Source organism: Pseudorasbora parva, chromosome 21 (assembly GCF_024679245.1).
Source record: "Pseudorasbora parva isolate DD20220531a chromosome 21, ASM2467924v1, whole genome shotgun sequence".
NCBI lineage: Eukaryota > Metazoa > Chordata > Actinopteri > Cypriniformes > Gobionidae > Pseudorasbora > Pseudorasbora parva.
Genome location: NC_090192.1, coordinates 10,822,240 through 10,842,532, shown reverse-complemented (window position 1 = coordinate 10,842,532; position 20,293 = coordinate 10,822,240). Strand labels below are relative to the sequence as shown.

General features: G+C 38.7%; 1 protein-coding gene across 1 annotated transcript in view; it reads left to right on the top strand.

The window, feature by feature from the left end:
* Positions 1-20,293, top strand: part of heatr1 (HEAT repeat containing 1) — a 51,851-nt gene that overhangs the window by 18,041 nt on the left and 13,517 nt on the right. Inside the window, exons 17-36 of the mRNA XM_067430305.1 lie at positions 4,660-4,854; positions 5,134-5,302; positions 5,979-6,127; positions 6,404-6,596; positions 7,033-7,205; positions 7,339-7,491; positions 8,625-8,867; positions 11,475-11,606; positions 11,718-11,821; positions 11,901-12,047; positions 12,185-12,303; positions 14,116-14,237; positions 14,311-14,439; positions 16,681-16,911; positions 17,072-17,201; positions 17,345-17,514; positions 17,615-17,667; positions 17,749-17,872; positions 18,100-18,240; positions 18,377-18,675. Of these exons, the coding sequence (XP_067286406.1) occupies positions 4,660-4,854; positions 5,134-5,302; positions 5,979-6,127; positions 6,404-6,596; positions 7,033-7,205; positions 7,339-7,491; positions 8,625-8,867; positions 11,475-11,606; positions 11,718-11,821; positions 11,901-12,047; positions 12,185-12,303; positions 14,116-14,237; positions 14,311-14,439; positions 16,681-16,911; positions 17,072-17,201; positions 17,345-17,514; positions 17,615-17,667; positions 17,749-17,872; positions 18,100-18,240; positions 18,377-18,675 (3,176 nt within the window). The remainder of the gene's footprint in view (positions 1-4,659; positions 4,855-5,133; positions 5,303-5,978; positions 6,128-6,403; positions 6,597-7,032; positions 7,206-7,338; positions 7,492-8,624; positions 8,868-11,474; positions 11,607-11,717; positions 11,822-11,900; positions 12,048-12,184; positions 12,304-14,115; positions 14,238-14,310; positions 14,440-16,680; positions 16,912-17,071; positions 17,202-17,344; positions 17,515-17,614; positions 17,668-17,748; positions 17,873-18,099; positions 18,241-18,376; positions 18,676-20,293) is intronic.

Genomic DNA, 20,293 nt, shown 5'->3' with positions numbered 1-20,293 from the left:
CAGAGGTGTATCATGTGACCACCATGACGCATCAGCATGGAAATAATAATAATATGGTGATGCAGATATTTCACCCGCACCCAGAATGAGTCGATCTTTGGGTCTGGTCCATGAAGGGTTAAATTTAAATGCACTTGGGCTCCCTCAAGAGGTTATAAACACTATCCAGAGCGCTAGAGCCCATCAACGCGCTCCCTGTATGATCTTAAATGGCATGTGTTTGAGGAATGGTGTACGTGATGTACTCCGCTTTTTACGAAGCTTAATGGGAGAGCGTTTTTCTACTATTAAAGTTTACCTGGCTGCCATTTCGGCCTTTCACATAGGCTTTGAGGGAGTTTCAGTGGGACGGCACCCTCTTGTATGCCATTTTATGAAGGAAGTGAAGCGTCTGAGACCAGTATCTAACACCTGGTCCCGTCATGGGATACCTTGGTTTTGAATGCTTTTACTCGGGCTCCATTTGAACCTCTGGAGAGTCTTGATATTAAGCTCCTATCTCTGAAAACGATCTTGCTACTTGCTTTAGTATCAGCTAAGCGAGTGGGTGAGTTGCATGCCTTGTAGGTTCATCGGACATATCTATATTTTAGCACGGGTGGTGACAAGGTTACATTGTTGCTGAACCCGGCTTTTGTTCCCAAAGTCAGTCATTCAGCTTAAAACTGCTCTGCTTTGGAGTTGCGTGCCTTCCCCCCCCCTCCTTTTTCTTCGGAGGAGGAGTGGAAATTGCACACTTTGTGTCCTGTACAAGGCATGCAACTCACCCACTCGCTTAGCTGATACTAAAGCAAGTAGCAAGATCGTCTTCAGAGATAGGAGCTTAATATTATCTTCAACTTAATCTTGCAAAGACAGAATTACTTGTTGTCTCAACCAACCCAGCACTTCATCAAAATTTCTCCATTCAGCTCGGTTAATCAACCATAACTCCATCCAGGAGAGCCAGGATCCTTTGAGTCGTGATTGATGACCATTTAAACTTCACTGACCACATAACTGCAACAGCCCGGTCCTGCAGATTTGCTTTATACAACATTAGAATCAGGCTGCACAACTTCTGGTCCAAGTTCTTGTTCTCTCCAGACTATTGTAATGCTCTTCTAGCTGGCCTTCCAGCATGCACTATCAAACCCTTGCAGCTGATCCAGAATACAGCGGCGAGAGTGGTGTTTAACAAGCCGAAGAGAGCGCACGTCACGCCTCTTCATCAGACTGCACGGGTTGCCAATGGCTGCTCGCATCAAATTCAAGGCACTAGTTCTCGCCTACAAAGCAACCACTGGATCTGCACCAATATACCTAGACTCGCTTGTTCAGACTTACACACCCTCCAGAAGCTTGCATTCTGCAAGTGAACGGCACCTCGTGGTTCCATTCCAAAGAGGCATGAAATCGCTCTCACAGACATTTTCTTTGACTGTTCCCACCTGGTGGAATGACCTGCCGATCTCAATTCGTGCTGCCGAGTCATTTTTAAAATACATCTTAAGACACATCTTTTCCAGCTCCATCTGATCAATAAAGACTAGCACTTAATTATCCAATTAAATTTTCTGTTTGTTTGTTTTGTTGCTCAATTAACTGAGAATTCTTACAGCTCTTACAGGTTGTTGGCCTTGTTTGTTTCGTTGCTTCTATTGCTCTCCCCTTTTTGTAAGTCACTTTGGATAAAAGCGTCTGCTTAAATGAATAAATGTAAATGTATGTGTCCTGTACGGGTGTTACGCTATTACAGGTCCCCGCAGGGTCTTAAAAAGTCTTAAATTTCAAAATCAAATTATAAGGCCTTAAAAAGTCTTAAATTCGTGGAAGCATTGAGTTCTAGGTCTTAAATAATATTAAGCAGGTCTTAATTTTCCTACGTCCGTGTAACGCTACCTCTAATGCTCCTCCCGCAGCCATGCCCGCATCGCGCGTGTGTGTGTTTGTGTTTATTCCGGGGCGTTTTAGTTCTTTCTTTCGCTAGTCCAACTATTGTTCTCTGTATTACAACTAAAAATGAGGGCAACATGCATCTTATATCGCAGCCAATCAGCTTTCGTGTTATTGGCACGAGTCTATTTCTGATTGTACCCCACAGACGCATACAACAAATTTTATTCTTCAGCTGACAGTTCCAGTTCTGCAATCGCGAATCTTTCTCATCATCTTACATAATAACCAAATAAAAGTATGATATACCTGATAGGACTAAAAAAAAGAGTTAATAAATGTGACGTAAACAACAAACTCCAATGTCAGACAGCGTGTGTTTGCTGCCTGTCAGCGCTCACGCGAGTGTACAGAATATATCTTTCTAGGCTCATTACACTTGAACGATCAAATACACACATTATTATGCATATGTCCATAACCTGACTTGAGTAAAAAAGTTTGGGACGTGTCAGGAAGTACTGGATCTGTGCATTAGTAAGTTCTCAAAGTGAAAGCAAATAAATATATCTCTCGTCTGTGTGTAAATTTTACACAGATAACAACACAAATGGGGAAACCGGCACTTAAACGTAGAGCAATGTTTGTAGGTATCTTTGTTGTAGTTTTTTTTTTTTGTCCTTTTGTCATTTGTTTATAAGTATGTTTTATTACGGACCACTTGCTTGATTAGCCTACTTAATTACTTTACAACTTTTTACTTATACTAAAGAGCACATTGTTGTGGTTTACTTTTAAGATTTTGGTCATATTTCTAACCCTAAGCAATCATGTTATTAGAGATAGCACACCACTGGACCAGCCTGTTTTTGGTAAAGCCAAACAAGATTCATGCATTTTGTTTGTTTTATTGCCATGTGTGACTATTGTGCATCTAACATAATAATATGGTTAATGTGGCATCCTAATTATAAAAAGAATTGCAAATTTATGGAAGTGACCAACATAAAATAAAAATTAATTTTGATCTTAAAAAAAAAAATATATATATATATATATATATATATATATATATATATATATATATATATATATATATATATATATATATATATATATATATATATATATAAATGTATATATAATCCTGGTGGGATTGAGCTATGAATAACTGCAAGTTTACTAATACTTTGTTCAATTTAAATAATTTAATTTGCTTTACAATTTAGTGATTCTGCATTTTCTTTGTATGTTTTTTTATTGCGGGATATACTGTAGGTCTTAAATTTAATTCATAATGGTCTTAAAAAGGTCTTAAAAAGTCTTAAATTTGACTTGGTGAAACCTGCAGATACCCTGTAAACAGAACACGATTGTTCAGGAAAAATGATCAGTTATTAGTTTCATGGGCCACCCAGTGTAAAGGTCTTTGTACACTATAAGACCGATATTTTCGCATGCATTTTTTCGTATTCGTGATCCGCAAAAATTCATCACGCACAGAGACCTTGCACACTGAGTCCGATGCGTATTAATGAATGCTTTACGGGGAAAAAACGCAAAACAAGACAAAGTGACGTCTAGTGAGGAGATTTTGGGTTCATTCACTCCTGCGATCGTGTAGAGAGGAGAGTTTCCCCTCCTATCAAGCGGGATTATCCAGACCGATCGATTCAAAGTTTCAGTGTCGGTGGTCCAGTTTGATGCACGCACGCACGCACGCACGCACGCACGCACACACACACACACACACACACTATAATTATAGCTGTGATATAATAATATTTGTAGTATTTTTGCTAGAATAACATGTATGGTGGCTCTGATTTGTCAAAACGTCTCTCAAAGTTTTCACATCCGTAAAAACGCAGAAAATCGAACCTGTTCCAAAAAAAATTTTGACGGACGAAAGTTTTGTTGGCAGTGTGCAAGCGTGATTGACATAACATGAGGTTAAATTTATTTTTTGATCTGCATATATTTTGCATGCGAATTACAGACTCGGTGTGCAAAGGCCTCTAAGGGTAAGCCGATCTCGCAGCGCCTTTCCCATTGGATGGTAGAGGCGATTTAATTGGCCTATACGTCTATGGGCTTTAAGTCCCCAGCGGGTTTAAAGGCTCATTCTGCAAGAGGTATGGCTACGTCTTGGGCTTTGTTTAAGGGGATTTCGGTAAGAGATATTTGTGCAGCTGCAAGCTGGGCTTCCTCTCATACATTTATCAGATTTTACCGTCTGGATGTCACTGCCCCTTCTATGGCTCATGCAGTTCTCAATGTTGGCTCTTTGGAGAATTGAAAGGTTATCCTTCGTTCTTGCCTGGTCTGTTCGGTGGCTTCGGAAAGCATGCATTCCGGGAGTTGGCTATATCATTCCTATATGTGAGATACTGAGCGATTGTTTGAAAGAGAATGTTAGGTTACTTGCGTAACCCCGGTTCTCTGAGAAAAGAGCGAGGTATCTCACCAAGCTTCCCTACTCGCATAACACGGAGGAAGAGCATGCTCAGAATGCCGTTTACGGGGATCACAGCCATATATATATATAGGGAGGGGGTGGGCTCCGTGTATGAGCTGTGATTGGTCCGTCCTTCGGACAGACGTGGTGTAATTGGTGCTTCCATAGTCTATCACACCTGGGGGCGTTCCCATATGTAAGAGACCACGATCTGTTCTCAGAGAACCGGGGTTACACAAGTAACCTTACTGTGTGTGCGCGTCCATTCAAATCTCTTAATACAGAACCAACATGGTCTTTAATGTGTTTTCCTGTCTGTTTTGCAGCTGGAGAATATGTGTGACATCCTGAGCCGTCAGGACAGCAGTGTGCGGGGGAGAGCCGCATTTGTGGTGTTCAGTTCAGCACTGCTACAGAGTCTGCAGTCCATGACAGAGAGTCAACACCTCCACACAGCACAGAGCGTGTACAAACTACTGGAGCCGTTACTGATACAGGTCTACACAATCCAACCTGAACAGGTCAGAGTGCAAATGCAGAAACAAATGGCCTCAAACTACTATTTGCGATTAGGGGTTGCACAGACTAGTTGACTTGCTGACTTTAATGCTCCATGTACTTCCTTTGTTGACTGTTGCTGATAATTATAAATAAAATTTTGGCCCATACAGTTACTAATATATTGGGCATTATATTTTTGACTTTTTGATATCTACACTGTTATTTAGTTAAAATAACACAATTTCATTTTAAGTCCAATGTTAATTTTCTCTTCTTTTTTTCTCTCTAATGTATGTTAGGCTTCTAATGAGGAGGTATATGAGTGTCTTCCGATCTTTGTGGTATTGAGTGATTTTCTGCAAAAAATGAGCTCTGGTCTCAATGCAGAGAGGGAACAAGGCCGCCTCATGCTGTCATTCTTGCGGCTTTTCATTGATGCACTTAAATGTCCGGATTCCACATTTAAAGGTATAGAACTGCTTATTATAGCTGTGAACTGTGACATGATTGTAATACATTTCACATAAGTCTTCATTTATGACAGCTTACATTTTAAATTACATCTAAATTGACGCTGTCCAATTGCGAAATCACTGATTAAACTTACGGCAGGAAGCAGTGTGTCTGTTGCCTCCCCTGAACCCACTGAATTTTAACAGACCTCCTAAAGAGTGCCGTGGGTTTGTTGGGGGGGTAATTGAGAGTGAATGCGGAAAAGTCACATGAGAGGAGGAAATGCCTCCATCATGCTATGATTGGCTATTGTGCTGTTCATGCGATTTAAATCCAGCCTATTGTTTTTTGTGTATGTTTGGCTTTCACAAATAGGTTTGAGTAAAATGTCTAAAAGTCTAAATGTTTTTGTCACTTTTCATCAATTTAATGCATATTTGCTGAATAAAAGAATTCATGTTTTAAAAAAAAAGTTACCCCAAAATTATTAAACGGGTCCAATAACAATCTCTAGAGAGCAGGGCATTTACTCTCTTCAATTCACTACAAATAAGTACAATTTGATGTTCTAAAAATGATCAAATCTGGCCCAAATTATTTACCCGAACAATTTATTTAAAAAAGATTCTATTGCTAAAAATGGCATTTTTATATAACAGAATTGCTAGTTAACAAAGTTGTGTTTTTTCAGATGAGGCTTGGTGGAATCCAGAGAAAATGGACACTAATACCTGCTGTTACCTGCATCTCATGTGCCGTCTGTTTGACGTGGTGATATCAGGAGCCAGTCAAGGGCCCTTGGCTCCTGGCTTCAGGAGCCTAATGCAACCTCTGATACAGGTACTGTATTCTCCTCACAGTTACTGTTTAACAGACAACTATATACTTCCTCCTATTCTCTTGATGGAATAACATGGTCAAATTTTAATTTTAACTGGGGTATATGATGCACATTAATAGCTTGGATTTTCACTCTTGCCATGCTAGAAATTTTCCAGATACTGCCATTGTTACAGATGAAATGCTTGATTGAAGATTTAGTTTTTAAGTGTATTTAATTTAAAACAGTGGCATTGGCTAGATGGCTAATTTCTCTCTGATTTTGTCATTTTACAGGTCCACCTGAATGAGCCGATAACAATGTTTAAGTTCCTCTCTCTCTTATGGGGCTACAACAGTAATTTGGGCGATCAGCTGGATTGTCGTGTGAGCGCCATACTGCAAACTCAGGCTCTTTATGTGGGAAACGCTTTGCTTTGCAACCAGCCGAAAAAAACCCTTAACTTACTGGCATCAGGTTCCTCACCAGGTACGTCAGTATGATTGCTCTCACATCGGATTAGTTACGTGTGTACGTGTGTGTGTGTGTACGTGTGTGTGTGTGTGTGTGTGTGTGTGTGTGTGTGTGTGTGCATGTGTGCGCGCGCGTGTATGTGTGCACGCGTGTGCGTGTAAATTAAAATAATATCAGTATTGTCGACACAGTAGCCAGTTTTTTTTTTATTGTCTCTGAATTAAATGTTAAAAGTTGTATTAATTTCCATGAAATTCCATGAATCTGTTCAAAACACTCGTTTTTAATTACTCTAAATGTTAGTAAAAATATTACATGGTGAATATCTGATGTTTATTACTTTATATTTGTACTAAAAAGTGAGAATAATTAAATTAATTTTTAAAAAATTAAATCCAAAGATAATTTGTTCTTAGCCATGACTCATTTGTGTCTCTCTGTGTTTTTGCAGTGGTGCCATCCTTGCTGGTGTGTCTCTGTTCAGGCGTGTGTGAAGTTCGGAGAGCTGCTATTGCTGTGCTCCACTCTCTCTCTGGGGTTGTTTCTTCCCCTTATTATCCTCTAGTGGAGAACCTTCTCAAAACATCAGAGGAGATCATAGCTGATCCCACATACCTCAACCAGGTCAGTCAAAGCACAATACAGCATCTTGAATGTGGTATATGGGATTTGGCATCTGCTTCCTTATGTTGTGTAAATTCTGCAAAATGCCTAAATCAGAACTCTTTAAGAAATAACACTTCTGATGTTACTGTAGGCACTGTCCAAGATCTACGAGGAGGCAGTGTTACTGAAAGATAAGAATAAGAAGGCCTCAATTGAGCAGCTCCTGCATTGTGTGCAGTTGCCTTGCTGCCCTGCCTACACCTCCAAAACATTGCTGCGAGCACTCCAGGATGTTCATGGAGAGGTACTGTCACTAAACTTAATTTTATTTTGCATCTCCTCAAATAGTGGTTGGTGTTTTGGTTTAAATAAAAGTGTTTTGTGTAGTCCATGCATTCAGGTTGATAAATTGTCTCGTTTTCCTGTAATTTTTTTTAAAGGAATAGTTCGCCCAAAAATGAAAATTGTCATTGTTTACTCACCATGTCATTCCGAACACGTATGGCTTGCTTTTCAAGAATAGTTTTTGCCCTTAAAATGCTTATTTCATTGGTGTCATGATGGCATAATTTTTATTTTTGGCTAAACTGTTTTTGCATATCAGACTTGTTCATGGTAGTATGAATGAATTTATTTGTAATAACAGGACTTTACACAATGTCTATTGTTTTTGCAAATCTCTTGTTAATTTGAGTACCTATGGAGTAGTATTGCATCCTTCATATCTCCGAAGAGTCTTTAGTTTTATTATATTTATAAAAGACTGATACGCTGTACCGATGCTCTCCGAAAACAGCCAAACTCGTGGAGACGTGCAGTGGGCAGAGTTAAAGAGTCACGCAAGACATCATTGTATTATCCCATGATTACTCTCAATTCACTATACATTTGTGTTGATTACATTATATGCACTTTCGTGCCGATTGCCAACAAAAAAACAGACATTTGATGCAGTTTCACTCACCGCCTGCGGTTTTGACTCCTGACCAGGAACAAACAAACACACTTGCAGAACTCCGTTGCTTCCTCTGGAAAACAAACTGCATCCACTGTTTACTTAACGCTGGATTATTTGGAAAGCTGAACAAGGTTATCTTTCTCTCACAACCAAAAACATTTCTTTACTGACATTATTGATTTTGTGGTCTAAAATCAAAATGACAGAGCTGCTCTGATCGCATTTGCCCCCGTCGTAAGGCATTTGTATTGCGATTAGAATGCGATTTGCAATATTTTGAAAATAAAATAATATAGATGAGTCTTTGGAAATTGTGTCTCACAAACATTATTCAAATTCAGTCATTTCAGATGTGTTAGAACATTTTCAGACTTGAGCATAGTTACGCAAGTTATGTATTTACATTTTTTAAATGATTACCAGATCTAGTTTAGTCATTGCATGGCGAGCTTATCTTACAATAATGTATTTTTGTCCAGCCCATTTTGGCCATCTTTCTGCCTGCTGTGGAGCGATTTCTCGAGCAGTGTGCTCCAGATTCATGCACCTTCCTGCCAGATGAGGCCCTCTTACTGCAGCTCCTGCTGAAAAAGTTCAATGAGACGTCTGCGCCTCTACTGGTCAAAGACCCTCGATGCCTGGAAGTCTTCATTAGGGCACTGAGCACCTCAGCCAAGCCGTACCCTTCTATGCCTAGTTTCCAGATTATTGCCCTCGAACAGGTTGGTAGAAGTTCAGAAAAAGTTGTGTATTCTTTAGAAGTAAATAACTGTGCATCTCGCAGTACTTTCAGATTACAAAACAAATGTTGGTTTTGAAAAAACATGCACTGATGAATCTTGCACAGTGGTTTTTATGGTCATGAAATTAATATCACAGTACAAAATATTATGATCCAAAAAATGTAGGGGTTAACCTTTCAGAAGGTTAGTTCACCCAAAAATTTAAATTCTGTTATAATTTACTCACCTTCATATTGTTCCAAATCCAAAAAGCTAATTACATTTTTAACAAAATCTGAGAGACTTCTGTAGCTCAATTGAAAACCCAAAACTTTAACGCTTCAAAAAGTAAATTAATAGATCGTAAATGTAATCCAAATTATTTGAGCAGTTTAATCCAAGTCTTCTGAATATATGTGATTTATTTTTAAGGTGAACAGAATTTTGGTTTTAGTATCATGTAAATAATGCTCAATACATGCATATAGCACATCATGTATGGTAAACGAAAGCACAACTTGTATGATGCGTGATTTGGGTCTCAGTTTAATTTTTGGATGAACAGATGCTTCTGCTTGGAGATGGTCTAGTTCACATAGACTGCTCATTTCAGTTATGCAATTAGACCTAGATCTTAATGCTCAATTCAGATTTTTTGCTCAGTTCAGATTTTTTTGGGCTGTTTACTAGGGCTGTCAAAGTTAACACATTGATAACGCGTTAACGAAAATTCATTTTAACGGCACTAAATTTATTAACGCGCGTTAACACAGCATGCATTTTGTGTTTCATTTTCTGCGGCATAGCCCGTAGTTGGAAAAAGTGAGAGCAGTCATAGACGCAAAGGATGCAACAGCAAACATTAATAGGGAAAGAAAAGGGTTGACATTAATATTCTAAACCAAAAGTGCAGTTATTGCCTACAAGCTACCATATTTTCTGTTTAACTTTTATTAGACTCCAGGTCAATAAGAAAGAAAAGTGCGTTTTTTCACTGAGCACATTCTCTGCAGTCCGAGCGCAACGCACTGAACCTCAGTCTCGCTCATGTCTGAGGTAAATCATTAACACCATTACCACTTACAGTACACATGTTTTATTGAACTAAATACATTACAATCGGCTAAAACGAATGCACAGGTTACTTTTCTGAACAAGAGCACTCCCGAGTCCATGTTACTCACAATGTTCAGGTGAATCGTGGCACAGTTCGGCACACACACACAAAATACCGGCAGTTCAATAGGGAACTCAGATCTCTTAAAGGGGCCGCACTATATTCCTACTCGTGGAATATGGACCTCCTCCAGGTATGGTGTGGTACTGGTGCGCTCACACACAGGTCCGCATGACAGCTTTTACATTACCAATTTTTCATACGAACTCTGCCCTGCTCTGAATTAAACTGCCAGTGTAAAAACTCCTTTATATTCTTAAAATGAGAGAAATCACTGCTTATTCTTAATTTTTAAGTTTAGGCTTAAGAGACATGAACAATTTCTTTGATAAACATCTATGACCTTTGATACGTCTAGTCTTCATGGTGTATTATTGAAGTATTGTTTCACTAATAATAAATGTACATTTGCATAAAGCATGCATATTTGTTAATACCTATGTTGATTAAAGTATTAAAAACTTAATTTAAACCTAATTTTTTAAGATGCATTTACAATTGCTAAAAATGTGTGATTAAATTGCGATTAATTGTGAGTTAACTCATGACAATCATGCGATTTAAAATATTTAATTGTGATTATCGATTGACAGCCCTACTGTTTCCATTACCTTTTAAAATGTGGCCTATATCTTATTCCAGTGTGAACTGTTTGAGGTTTCAAACTTACCCGCATGTGCAAAAGAATAATAACAATGTCATCAGACGCAGCACGCTGTTGGAAGTAAGCATTTTTGCTTTTATTTCAAAATGTTTGTGTGATGGAAGCCATAACATTAATGAGCAGGTGCTGAAGAGGAGAAGAACGAAGAGAAAGAGAGCAAAATTGGTAGGCGTACCTTTAAGACTCTTCACCTTCCTTTGGAATTGGCATTGAAGCCACGTTATTCTGTGTCCCTGTTCTTCCGTTTCGTGTGCTATTTAAAAAAAAAAATGGAGCGGTTATGGTAGGATCCTTCTAGTTTAGCTTGAATTGAAGTATCTCCCCATATACTAATTAGGTCTAACACCTCACTCTCGCTCCATCGCCGTTCTCCATATCTAGTCAAGTTTTTAATGTTACTGTCTGTGTCTGTTGTGTCTAGGGCTATCTCGCCGGCGCATAATTGTGACAAATGTCGACGTAGATTGAAGTAAAAGTCGCATCAAATCCGCCTCGGTTGTTCACACGGCGACCGTATTTAAAAAAATCAGATCTGGGTCTGATTCAGGACCACATATTTATGTGGTCTAAATCTGATTTGAAAAAATCAGATCTGGGATCTCGAATTTGGGCCACTTTTGCCTGCTGTGTGATACTAAATGTCAGTATTTACCATAAAATGTGAAGCTAATAAAAAAATTGTTGTTGTGCCGGATTGGGGACAGATCATTCTCTTTGCTCAGTTTTGTTAATTTAATTTAATTTAATTCATTTAATTTTTCCTCAGATTACCAAGCCTTTCTTCAGTGCTCTCGGAGATGAAAAGATTCAACAGAAAATTCTTTCTGTTTTATTTGATTTGCTGGTGGGGAACAAAAACCCTACATGTGCCCAAACTATCAACAGCATCTTTAAAACGGTATGGAAAATATTTAATATTCTTTTCAAAAAAAAATTTTTAAATGATATCTACTTATCACTTATTTGGGGCAATAACAATAAACATGTTTTGCTGTGTCCCTGTTTCTAGATTTCTGTGGATGCTGAGCTAGTGGCCAATGAGCTTATGCCTGTAGATAAACAAAGAGTTACTGCTACAGTTCAACAAACACGCAGGAGTAAAATGCAAACAAGGTGCGTAGTTGTCCTCATGTAATGCACTCCAAACTCCAGTTCTGGAAAATTTTAAGATTTAAATTGCACTCCTCCCCAGAAAAACACAAGAGTCAACCGGGGCAGTGCCAGAGGAGAGTGTTGTCTCTTGGCCAAGGGTTACACTGATTTTAGAGCTGCTGCAACACAAGAAGAAGCTGAAGAGAGCTCAGTATCTTGTGCCTGCCCTGTTTAATCTGCTCTCCAGGTGTGTTAAGACAATCTACTCAACTACTTAACTTTAAAATTTGAAAATGCTCTGGTCCAGTCAAATCAAGACTTTTCTAAATATTCACTGAATATCACATAAAAGATTGTGAAAGCTGTTTTCATTGTGTGCTACAGGTGTCTGGAGCCTGCGTCAGCTGAACAGGAGAATATTGAGTACACAAAACAACTCCTCCTCAGCTGCCTGCTGAATGTCTGTCAGAAACTGTCATCTGATGGAGGTTCTATCGGCAAAGGTATTCGAAACCTGGCATAAAATGCCTATAAAACATTTGAATGGTTATGATGAGGTCCGATGTTTTCAGCCTTATCTGGGTGGTAATATTTTACATGAGGGCATAAGATCATTTTGCCCTTGAGAAAGTTATCATCCAGGTTTTTGTCACTTTACAAAGATTATAAGTACTATAAGTTTAAATATAAGTATATGTTTTAAATGCAAACCCGATTCCAAAAAAAGTCGTGACCCGGTACAAATTGTGAATAAAAATGAATGCAATCATTTACAAATCTCATAAACTTATATTTTATTTACAATAGAATCTAGGTAAAATATCAAATGTCGAAAGTGAGATTTGGAAATGTCATGCCAAATATTGGCTCATTTTGGATTTCATGAAAGCTACGCATTCCAAAAAAGTTGGGACAGGTAGAAATAAGAGGCTCGCAAAGTTAAATGTACATAATAAGGAACAGCTGGAGGACCAATTTGCAACTTATTAGGTCAATTGGGAACATGATTGGGAATAAAAAATGCCTCAGAGTGGCAGTGACTCTCAGAAGTCAAGATGGGCAGAGGATCACCAATTCCCCCAATGCTGCGGCAAAAAGTAGTGGAGTAATATCAGAAAGCAGTTTCTCAGAGAAAAATTGCAAAGAGTTTGAAGTTATCATCATCTACAGTGCATAATATCATCCAAAGATTCAGAGAATCTGGAACAATCTCTGTGCGTAAGGGTCAAGGCCGGAAAACCATACTGGATGCCCGTGATCTTCGGGCCCTTAGACGACACCGCATCACATACAGGAATGCTACTATAATGGAAAAAACAATGGGCTTAGGAAATACTTTCAGAAAACATTGTCGGTGAACACAATCCACTGTGCCATTCACAGTTGTCGGCATAAACTCTATAGGTCAAAAAAGAAGCCATATCTAAACCTGATGAAGAAGTGCAGGCGTTTTCTCTGGACCAAGGCTCATTTAAAATGGACTGTGGCAAAGAGGAAAACTGTTCTGTGGTCAGACGAATCAAAAGTTTCGTTTTGGAAAACTGGGATGCCATGCCATCCGGACTAAAGAGGACAAGGACAACCCAAGTTGTTATCAGTGCTCAGAGCCTGCATCTCTGATGGTATGGGGTTGCATGAGTGTGTGTGGCATGGGTAGCTTACACATCTGGAAAGGCACCATCAATGCTGAAAGGTATATCCATGTTCTAGAACAATATATGCTCCCATTAAGACGCCATCTCTTTCAGGGAAGACCTTGCATTTTCCAACATGACAATGCTAGACCACATACTGCATCAATTACAACATCATGGCTGCGTAGAAGAAGGATACGGGTACTGAAATGGCCAGTCTGCAGTCCAGATCTTTCACCAATAGAAAACATTTGGCACATCATAAAGAGGAAGATGCGACAGTTGAGCAATGGAACATTCCTATTCCTAAACTTGAGCAACTTGTCTCCTCAGTCCCCAGACGTTTGCAGACTGTTATAAAAAGAAGAGGGGATGCCACACAGTGGTAATCATGGCTTGTCCCAACCTTTTTGAGATGCGTTAATACCATGAAATTTAAAATCAACTTATTTTTCCCTTAAAATTATACATTTTCTCAGTTTAAACATTTGATGTCATCTATGTTGTATTCTGAATAAAATATTGAAATCTGAAACTTCCATATTATTGCATTCTGTTTTTATTCACAATTTGTACAGCGTCCCAACTTTTTTGGAATCGGGTTTGTATAAGAATATACATTTCTTTTTGTGGAGTCAGGCAACTTTGTTTGGACATATTGCATTTGTGTGTGTTTTGTAGATGTGCTGGAGGAGGATAAATTTAATGTGGAGCTGGTAGTGCAGTGTGTCAGGATGTCAAACATGCCCCAAACTCACCATCATGCACTTCTTCTGCTCGGTGCTTTGGCGGGTATCTTCCCTGTAAGTACAGTCATGAAACACTCACACACATGCATTCAAATGCAGTGATAACCGCCTTTCTCTCTGATTTCAGGAGAAGGTTCTTCACAACATCATGCCCATCTTCACGTTCATGGGTGCCAACATCATGCGCCTAGATGATACTTACAGCTTCCAGGTCATCAACAAGACTGTTCAGGCAGTTATCCCTGCTCTTATAAAGGTTTGTTTAAAAATCTCTGTTCTGTGTGCTGTTTAATATATTCAAGGTGTTTGAATGTCTGATTTGCATAAGAGTGTTAATGATTTGCACAAACCTCAAAACTTTAGGATTGCACTTCAGCATGTAACTGATATTTAGGGTAAAGTGGTATGTATTCTCAGTCTATGATAGGGGTCGGGAGCCTTTTTTGACCAAAGAGCCATTCTTTCATTTTTGGTTAATGACACGCACAGTATCCTGTCAGTAGAATTCAGTTCTCTTTTCACGCTTTTAATATTTCTTTTCAATATAAAGCACATCTTGCTCTTTTCTTTCTCATTCATTCATGTTTCTTTATTAATAACTTTAAACCATTATCATCGTCAACTAAAATCTGCTCAGATTTTCATCAATACGACACATTTATAAGACATAAAAGGTATCAGAGGCTAAATACGAAAGTACCAGTGGGTGAAATGTTTCATAATGTCTCTTTGCACAGTCAAGTTTTGTGGCTCTTTTTTTTTTTTTTTTTTTAAGTATCGCTTCATGCACCGTTTAGGCACCGGTACTGTTTTAAAAGTACAGGTTTGACACCGTTATCGTAAAAAACCCAAATGATACCCAACCCTATGGGTGATCCTGAAGATTTAGGGTGCTTTCACAGTTGTTTTGATTGCCTGGTTTGAAACCCGAGTTCGATTGCTCCCACTGGAAGGTGTTCAGGTTGAACTGCAGTGCATTTGTCATCAAAGCAGGAGCTGTTTACCCCGTTGCTTGGTAACGACGCCACAGGAGGAGGCGGCAGCTGCATAGCACTTCTCACTTCACTTTTATTTATCGGTTTTTGAACCATTGGTTTTGTTTACAATGCGCCGGTACGTAATGGCACTTTTGTCTATCTTCCGCGAATGTACTGCAAATGCTCTAAAGAACTCTGAAGGCAAGCAGAACTTAGATTTACAGCTCTCTGCTCGCCAGTCACGCTCGAACAGGAAAGTGAGTGAAATACATTTTTGTCAATCATATGTCATTAATAGTGGTTCACTTCTGCGATTTAGTACGATTGCGTTTATATTAGCAGTGAACCGTACTGGAGTTCACATGAACCAGACAGTTTTAAGCGGACTCGGTACGTTTTGCGCTTTCGCGGGTGCGCAACCGAGTTTGGAAGACAGCGTTCACATCATCCAAACAAACTGAACTTGAACAAACTGAAATCAAGTTTCTCTAAACTTGATTTATTGTAACTCTGATGTCATTCGAACCCAGATACACTCCAAAAGTGCTAGTGCGAAAGCACCCTTACATTTAAAGGGACCCAAGCCAGACTAGAGACCGGAATATCACAGAAAATTTAAAGGGATAGTTCACCCAAACATTTTTAATTCTGTAAAGAATTACTCATCTTCATGTCGTTCCAAACCCATGAGACCTTTTTTTATCTTCAGAACACAATATTTTTGATGCAATATGAGAGCTAAAAATATCTCTTATCGACGAGAATACTTTTGTGCACTAAAACAAACAAAATAACGACTTTATTTAACAGTGGCAGTCTCCTACAAAGTTTTTGAGTTCTATGGCAACCGATGCTGTTCACGTGAGCATGATGACGACGATGATGCAGGAACTGCACTGTATTTCCAAAGCAAACTGCGTAGGAGACTGACACATGGTAGAACTCAATTGATAAATAAAGTCGTTTTGTTTGTTTTAGTGCACAAAAGTATTCTCGTCGCTTCATAAAATGAAGGTTGAACCACTGTAGAATACAATTTTAATGTTTTTACTACCTTTCTGGGCCTTAAAAGTCTTCATTAAATAGCTGTTTATGGAGGGGTCAGAGAGCTTTCAGATGTCATCAAAAATATCTTCATTTGTGTTCCGAAGATGAACGAAGGTCTTACAGGTTTGGTACAACATGGAGGTGAGTAATTAATGACAGAATTTTCATTGTTGGGTGAGCTAACCCTTTATGGTGGGCTCTTGTGAGCTGGGCCATTAAGCAGTACTGTAGTAACCACATTGAACATGCTAAAATTTGCATAGCACATTTAGAACACTTTGGCAACTACAGGGCAATGCAATGTTTGAAACCAAACACAACCTGCTATCATACAGGTGGTGAGTTTTACACTGGGAAGGCCCACTCACGTTTTCTTTATACAATGTGAAAGTCTAGTTTTTCTGTTATTTCAAATAAAAAAGGGGGAAAAATGAATTGATACAAATTGTTCTTGATTTCTTGTTTCTCTAAAGGCCCATGAGGGTGGAAGCGCCCAGTCTGAGGGGCAAATGGAGACTGTGGTAACACACATCTTGCATGTGTTTGTTGATGCCCTGCCTCATGTGCCCGAGCACAGACGCTTACCCATCCTCAGCCAGCTACTGGACACGCTGGGCCCGTCTCGCTTCCTCTGGGTCCTGATGCTGCTCTTGTTCAAGCAGCATGTCACACAAACATCTGTCAATGCAACTGGGGCTGAAAAGGTGCGAAAAGTTTCATGGGTGCTTTTTAAATATCCAATTGGTATTTTTTGTTTTGTTTTTGCCACTGAATAAGCGATTCATCTCCAAAAAATGCTTGAGTTCACTGGGAACCCGATTGTCTTGAGGGTTTGTAGAGACAGTTGTGTGATGTGTTGTGCAGGAGTCTGTTGTAGAGCGCGATCAGGAATTCTGGATCTCGGTGTGCTGCGAGTTTGAGGTAAATGAGCAGCTGACCTCCCTCATCAGAATCCTGCAGTATCTCATGACTTTACCACAGGACACTGAAGATGGTAAGAACTGCCCACTTCAATGAAGAACACAAACATTTAATTTCTTTAAAAAAATAATTTCCATATGACGTGAAAGTGGGCAGACTTCACAAGATGCTTACGTTTGCATCAATGTATTTTAATTCTATACTTTCTCTGTGCAGCTCCGGAGAAAAGGAAGACCCGTGGAAGAAGTACAGTGAAGAAGGAAGAAACCATCTCTGATCTACTTTTCAATGTGGACGCGCATAGTGGCAAAGACCTTCGCCATTTTAAATTCCTCTCTGTCTCTTTCATGGCTCAGCTACTTTCCTCTGACAGATTTGTTGGGAAGGTAGGTTTAGAGCTGGAAACACTTGATGTAATGTCGATTATTGAAATACCCCCAGGATTTTGCAATAAACATCCTAAATCTGTAATCTTTTGACTGATAGATGTCTGACTGTGAGGACTTAACAGAAGACACCTTACAGACTCTACTGCAGGAGTGAGTTGAAGCTCCACCACAGTACTTGACTTGATGGTGATTGGTTGTTTCCGGGGTGTAATGATTGTGTTAACTTTTTAGTCTGCTGGTGGACGTTCTGCGCTACATCCATGTAGTTGCTCGATGTGTAGAGGATAACTCGGATAAACCCACGGCTAAGTACTGGAGAGCTCTGCTCAGCAAGTCCTACGACACCCTGGACAAGGTAGAAATCACTGCATTGATACATATTTCACATCTGATCAAGTTTTTATATTGTGCACAATATACATAAAAATAGAGTAACATGATGCATTTCTACTTTAAACTGAACCACAGTCCATTTTCTTGAACTGGTGACTTCGTTTGAACAGTTGTTCAATGTTTTTTTTTGTGTATACTTTTATTTGTGCATGCATATGCATTAAACATGCTGTATTATGTAACTTTTAGGTTAATGCACTGCTACCCATGGATACCTTCATTACGGTGATGAGAGGACTGATGGTTAATCAGTTAGCATCAATAAGAAGAAAGGCCATGGAGTTACTTAATAACAAACTACAGCAGCGGACACACTGGAAGGAGGAACAGGTCAAATAAATATTCAAATTGTCATTGCGCAAACCGATTTTATGTTGTATGAAATGTTGTTTTTTATAACTCACTTAACAACATGTAATAAATGCTTTTAAATATTAGTTTATTTCATAATTATATAATATTTCAGGTGACTGTGCTTCTGGAGCTCATTGACAACCTCCTGAAAATCGTGGGTCAGGGTCACGGACAGGACACGGCACAGGAAGAAGAGCTGGCTATCAATCGACAGACGGCTCTTTACAGCCTTAAGCTTCTATGCCGAAATTTTGGCACGCCCCACCAGGAGGCATTTATACCAGTTCTGAGCAAAGCGGTGGAGCTGGTTGCTAATAAAGACGAGGACAAAAACGTCATGGGGAGTGCTCTGCTGTGTGTGGCGGAGGTTACCAGCACATTGAAAGCTCTCTCCATACCACAGTTACACAGGTACTGTTGTTTTTTACGTGTACGTTAGCAAATGCATTAGGGCTGTACTAGAATAATCGAATATTCGAATATTCGTTCGGTGAGGTGGCATTCGATTTTCAGTTTTGAGATTCGAATATTCGGGGGGGGGTTCAACACGTGACTTCCGTCGCGGACTCATTCTCACTCATGCTTGAAATAATACTAATAAATAAAATAAAAAAACACCGCAACATGCTTTCAATAAAAGCATCGCGCATTTTAAAGATTTAAATTAACAAAAAGTGAGAATAAAACAAAATAAATCCCTTATATAGAATAAAACTAATTGTAATAGATATTACATTTTGTGTCATTTTAAAAACAATTAATTTATTCTTATTCAACTGTTTATAAGCATGCTACCGTGTTCTTTATTTATTACAGTTTGTTGAAATCACTGTGTGTTACTAATTTAATTTCTGTTTTGGGATTCATTTGTTTTAAAGAAAGGTTCGTTATTAATACCTTATTAAAGTTCTTGCTCTCAACAGACTTTGTGTTTTGTATCACTTGTGCACTGTCCGTTTTCGGAGCATAAACCTGCCCGTGTAATGCATACCGGAAACTGTTCTATTTAAAAGATTATTAAATGTTTATTAATATTTAGAGAATGTGTGCCACCTGATCAAATTGCACCAAATGCAGCACTGCACTCCACTGGGTCTGCCACAACACATTTACGATGCCGAAGAGTGAAACGTGAAGTCGTGAAAGATGATACAAATGCAAACCGACACTATTATTATATATTTAGCCCCACCCACCGAAGCTTCGAATATTCGATATTGATTGCCACCTAAGCTTCGAAGCTCAAAAAATGGCATTCGAAACAGCCCTAAAATGCATACATAGCATTAAGAATGCTCAGATCGTCCAGCCACAGATCAGTGTCGGCCAATGATCACATTTTATGCCTCGATCTGTAGTCACAAAATTTGGCAGATCTCACAAACTGATCACAATTTGTTGATGTAAAACCATAAAAAGTTGCCACCGATGCGCATGAAGGCAGTGTACCTTTGTGCGCCACGTTCTACTTTGTAACTTCAAAAAGCATTTGTAAACCATAAATGGTACATCTTTTTTTAGAGCAGGTTACCGATTCAAACAAGTCCATACTCAACATAACGTGTAAATCTTGAGAAATCCTCACTGAGTGAAATGCTGCTTAGCTAATGCTATAGGATCATTTTCCAACGTAATTTTGAAAGATCAACTAATGGAAATGAGTTATCTGGAATGGTGGATAGGAGCGGTGTGTCAAGAACAATTGTAGGACCCTATGAAATCTGTTTTATTTTTTTTCCAAATTCCATTTTATTTTTTTCCAAATTCAATTTTTTCAGTTTTTTAATTTTTTTTTATTAAAAATGTTTTGGACTCCATTTGAATTGTTATATATAATTTTTATTAATCAAAAAGCCTGTCTATTTAATTAAAATGATTTAATGAAACCTATACAATTAAAAAATATATATCAAAAGTTTAACAAAAATGTCATCTTTAGGGCCCAATGAAATACTCTCTCTCCCCCCAATCCAATCAGTTTTATTTTTACCAAATGATGTGTTTTGTTTTTTATGTTTTCTGGATTCCA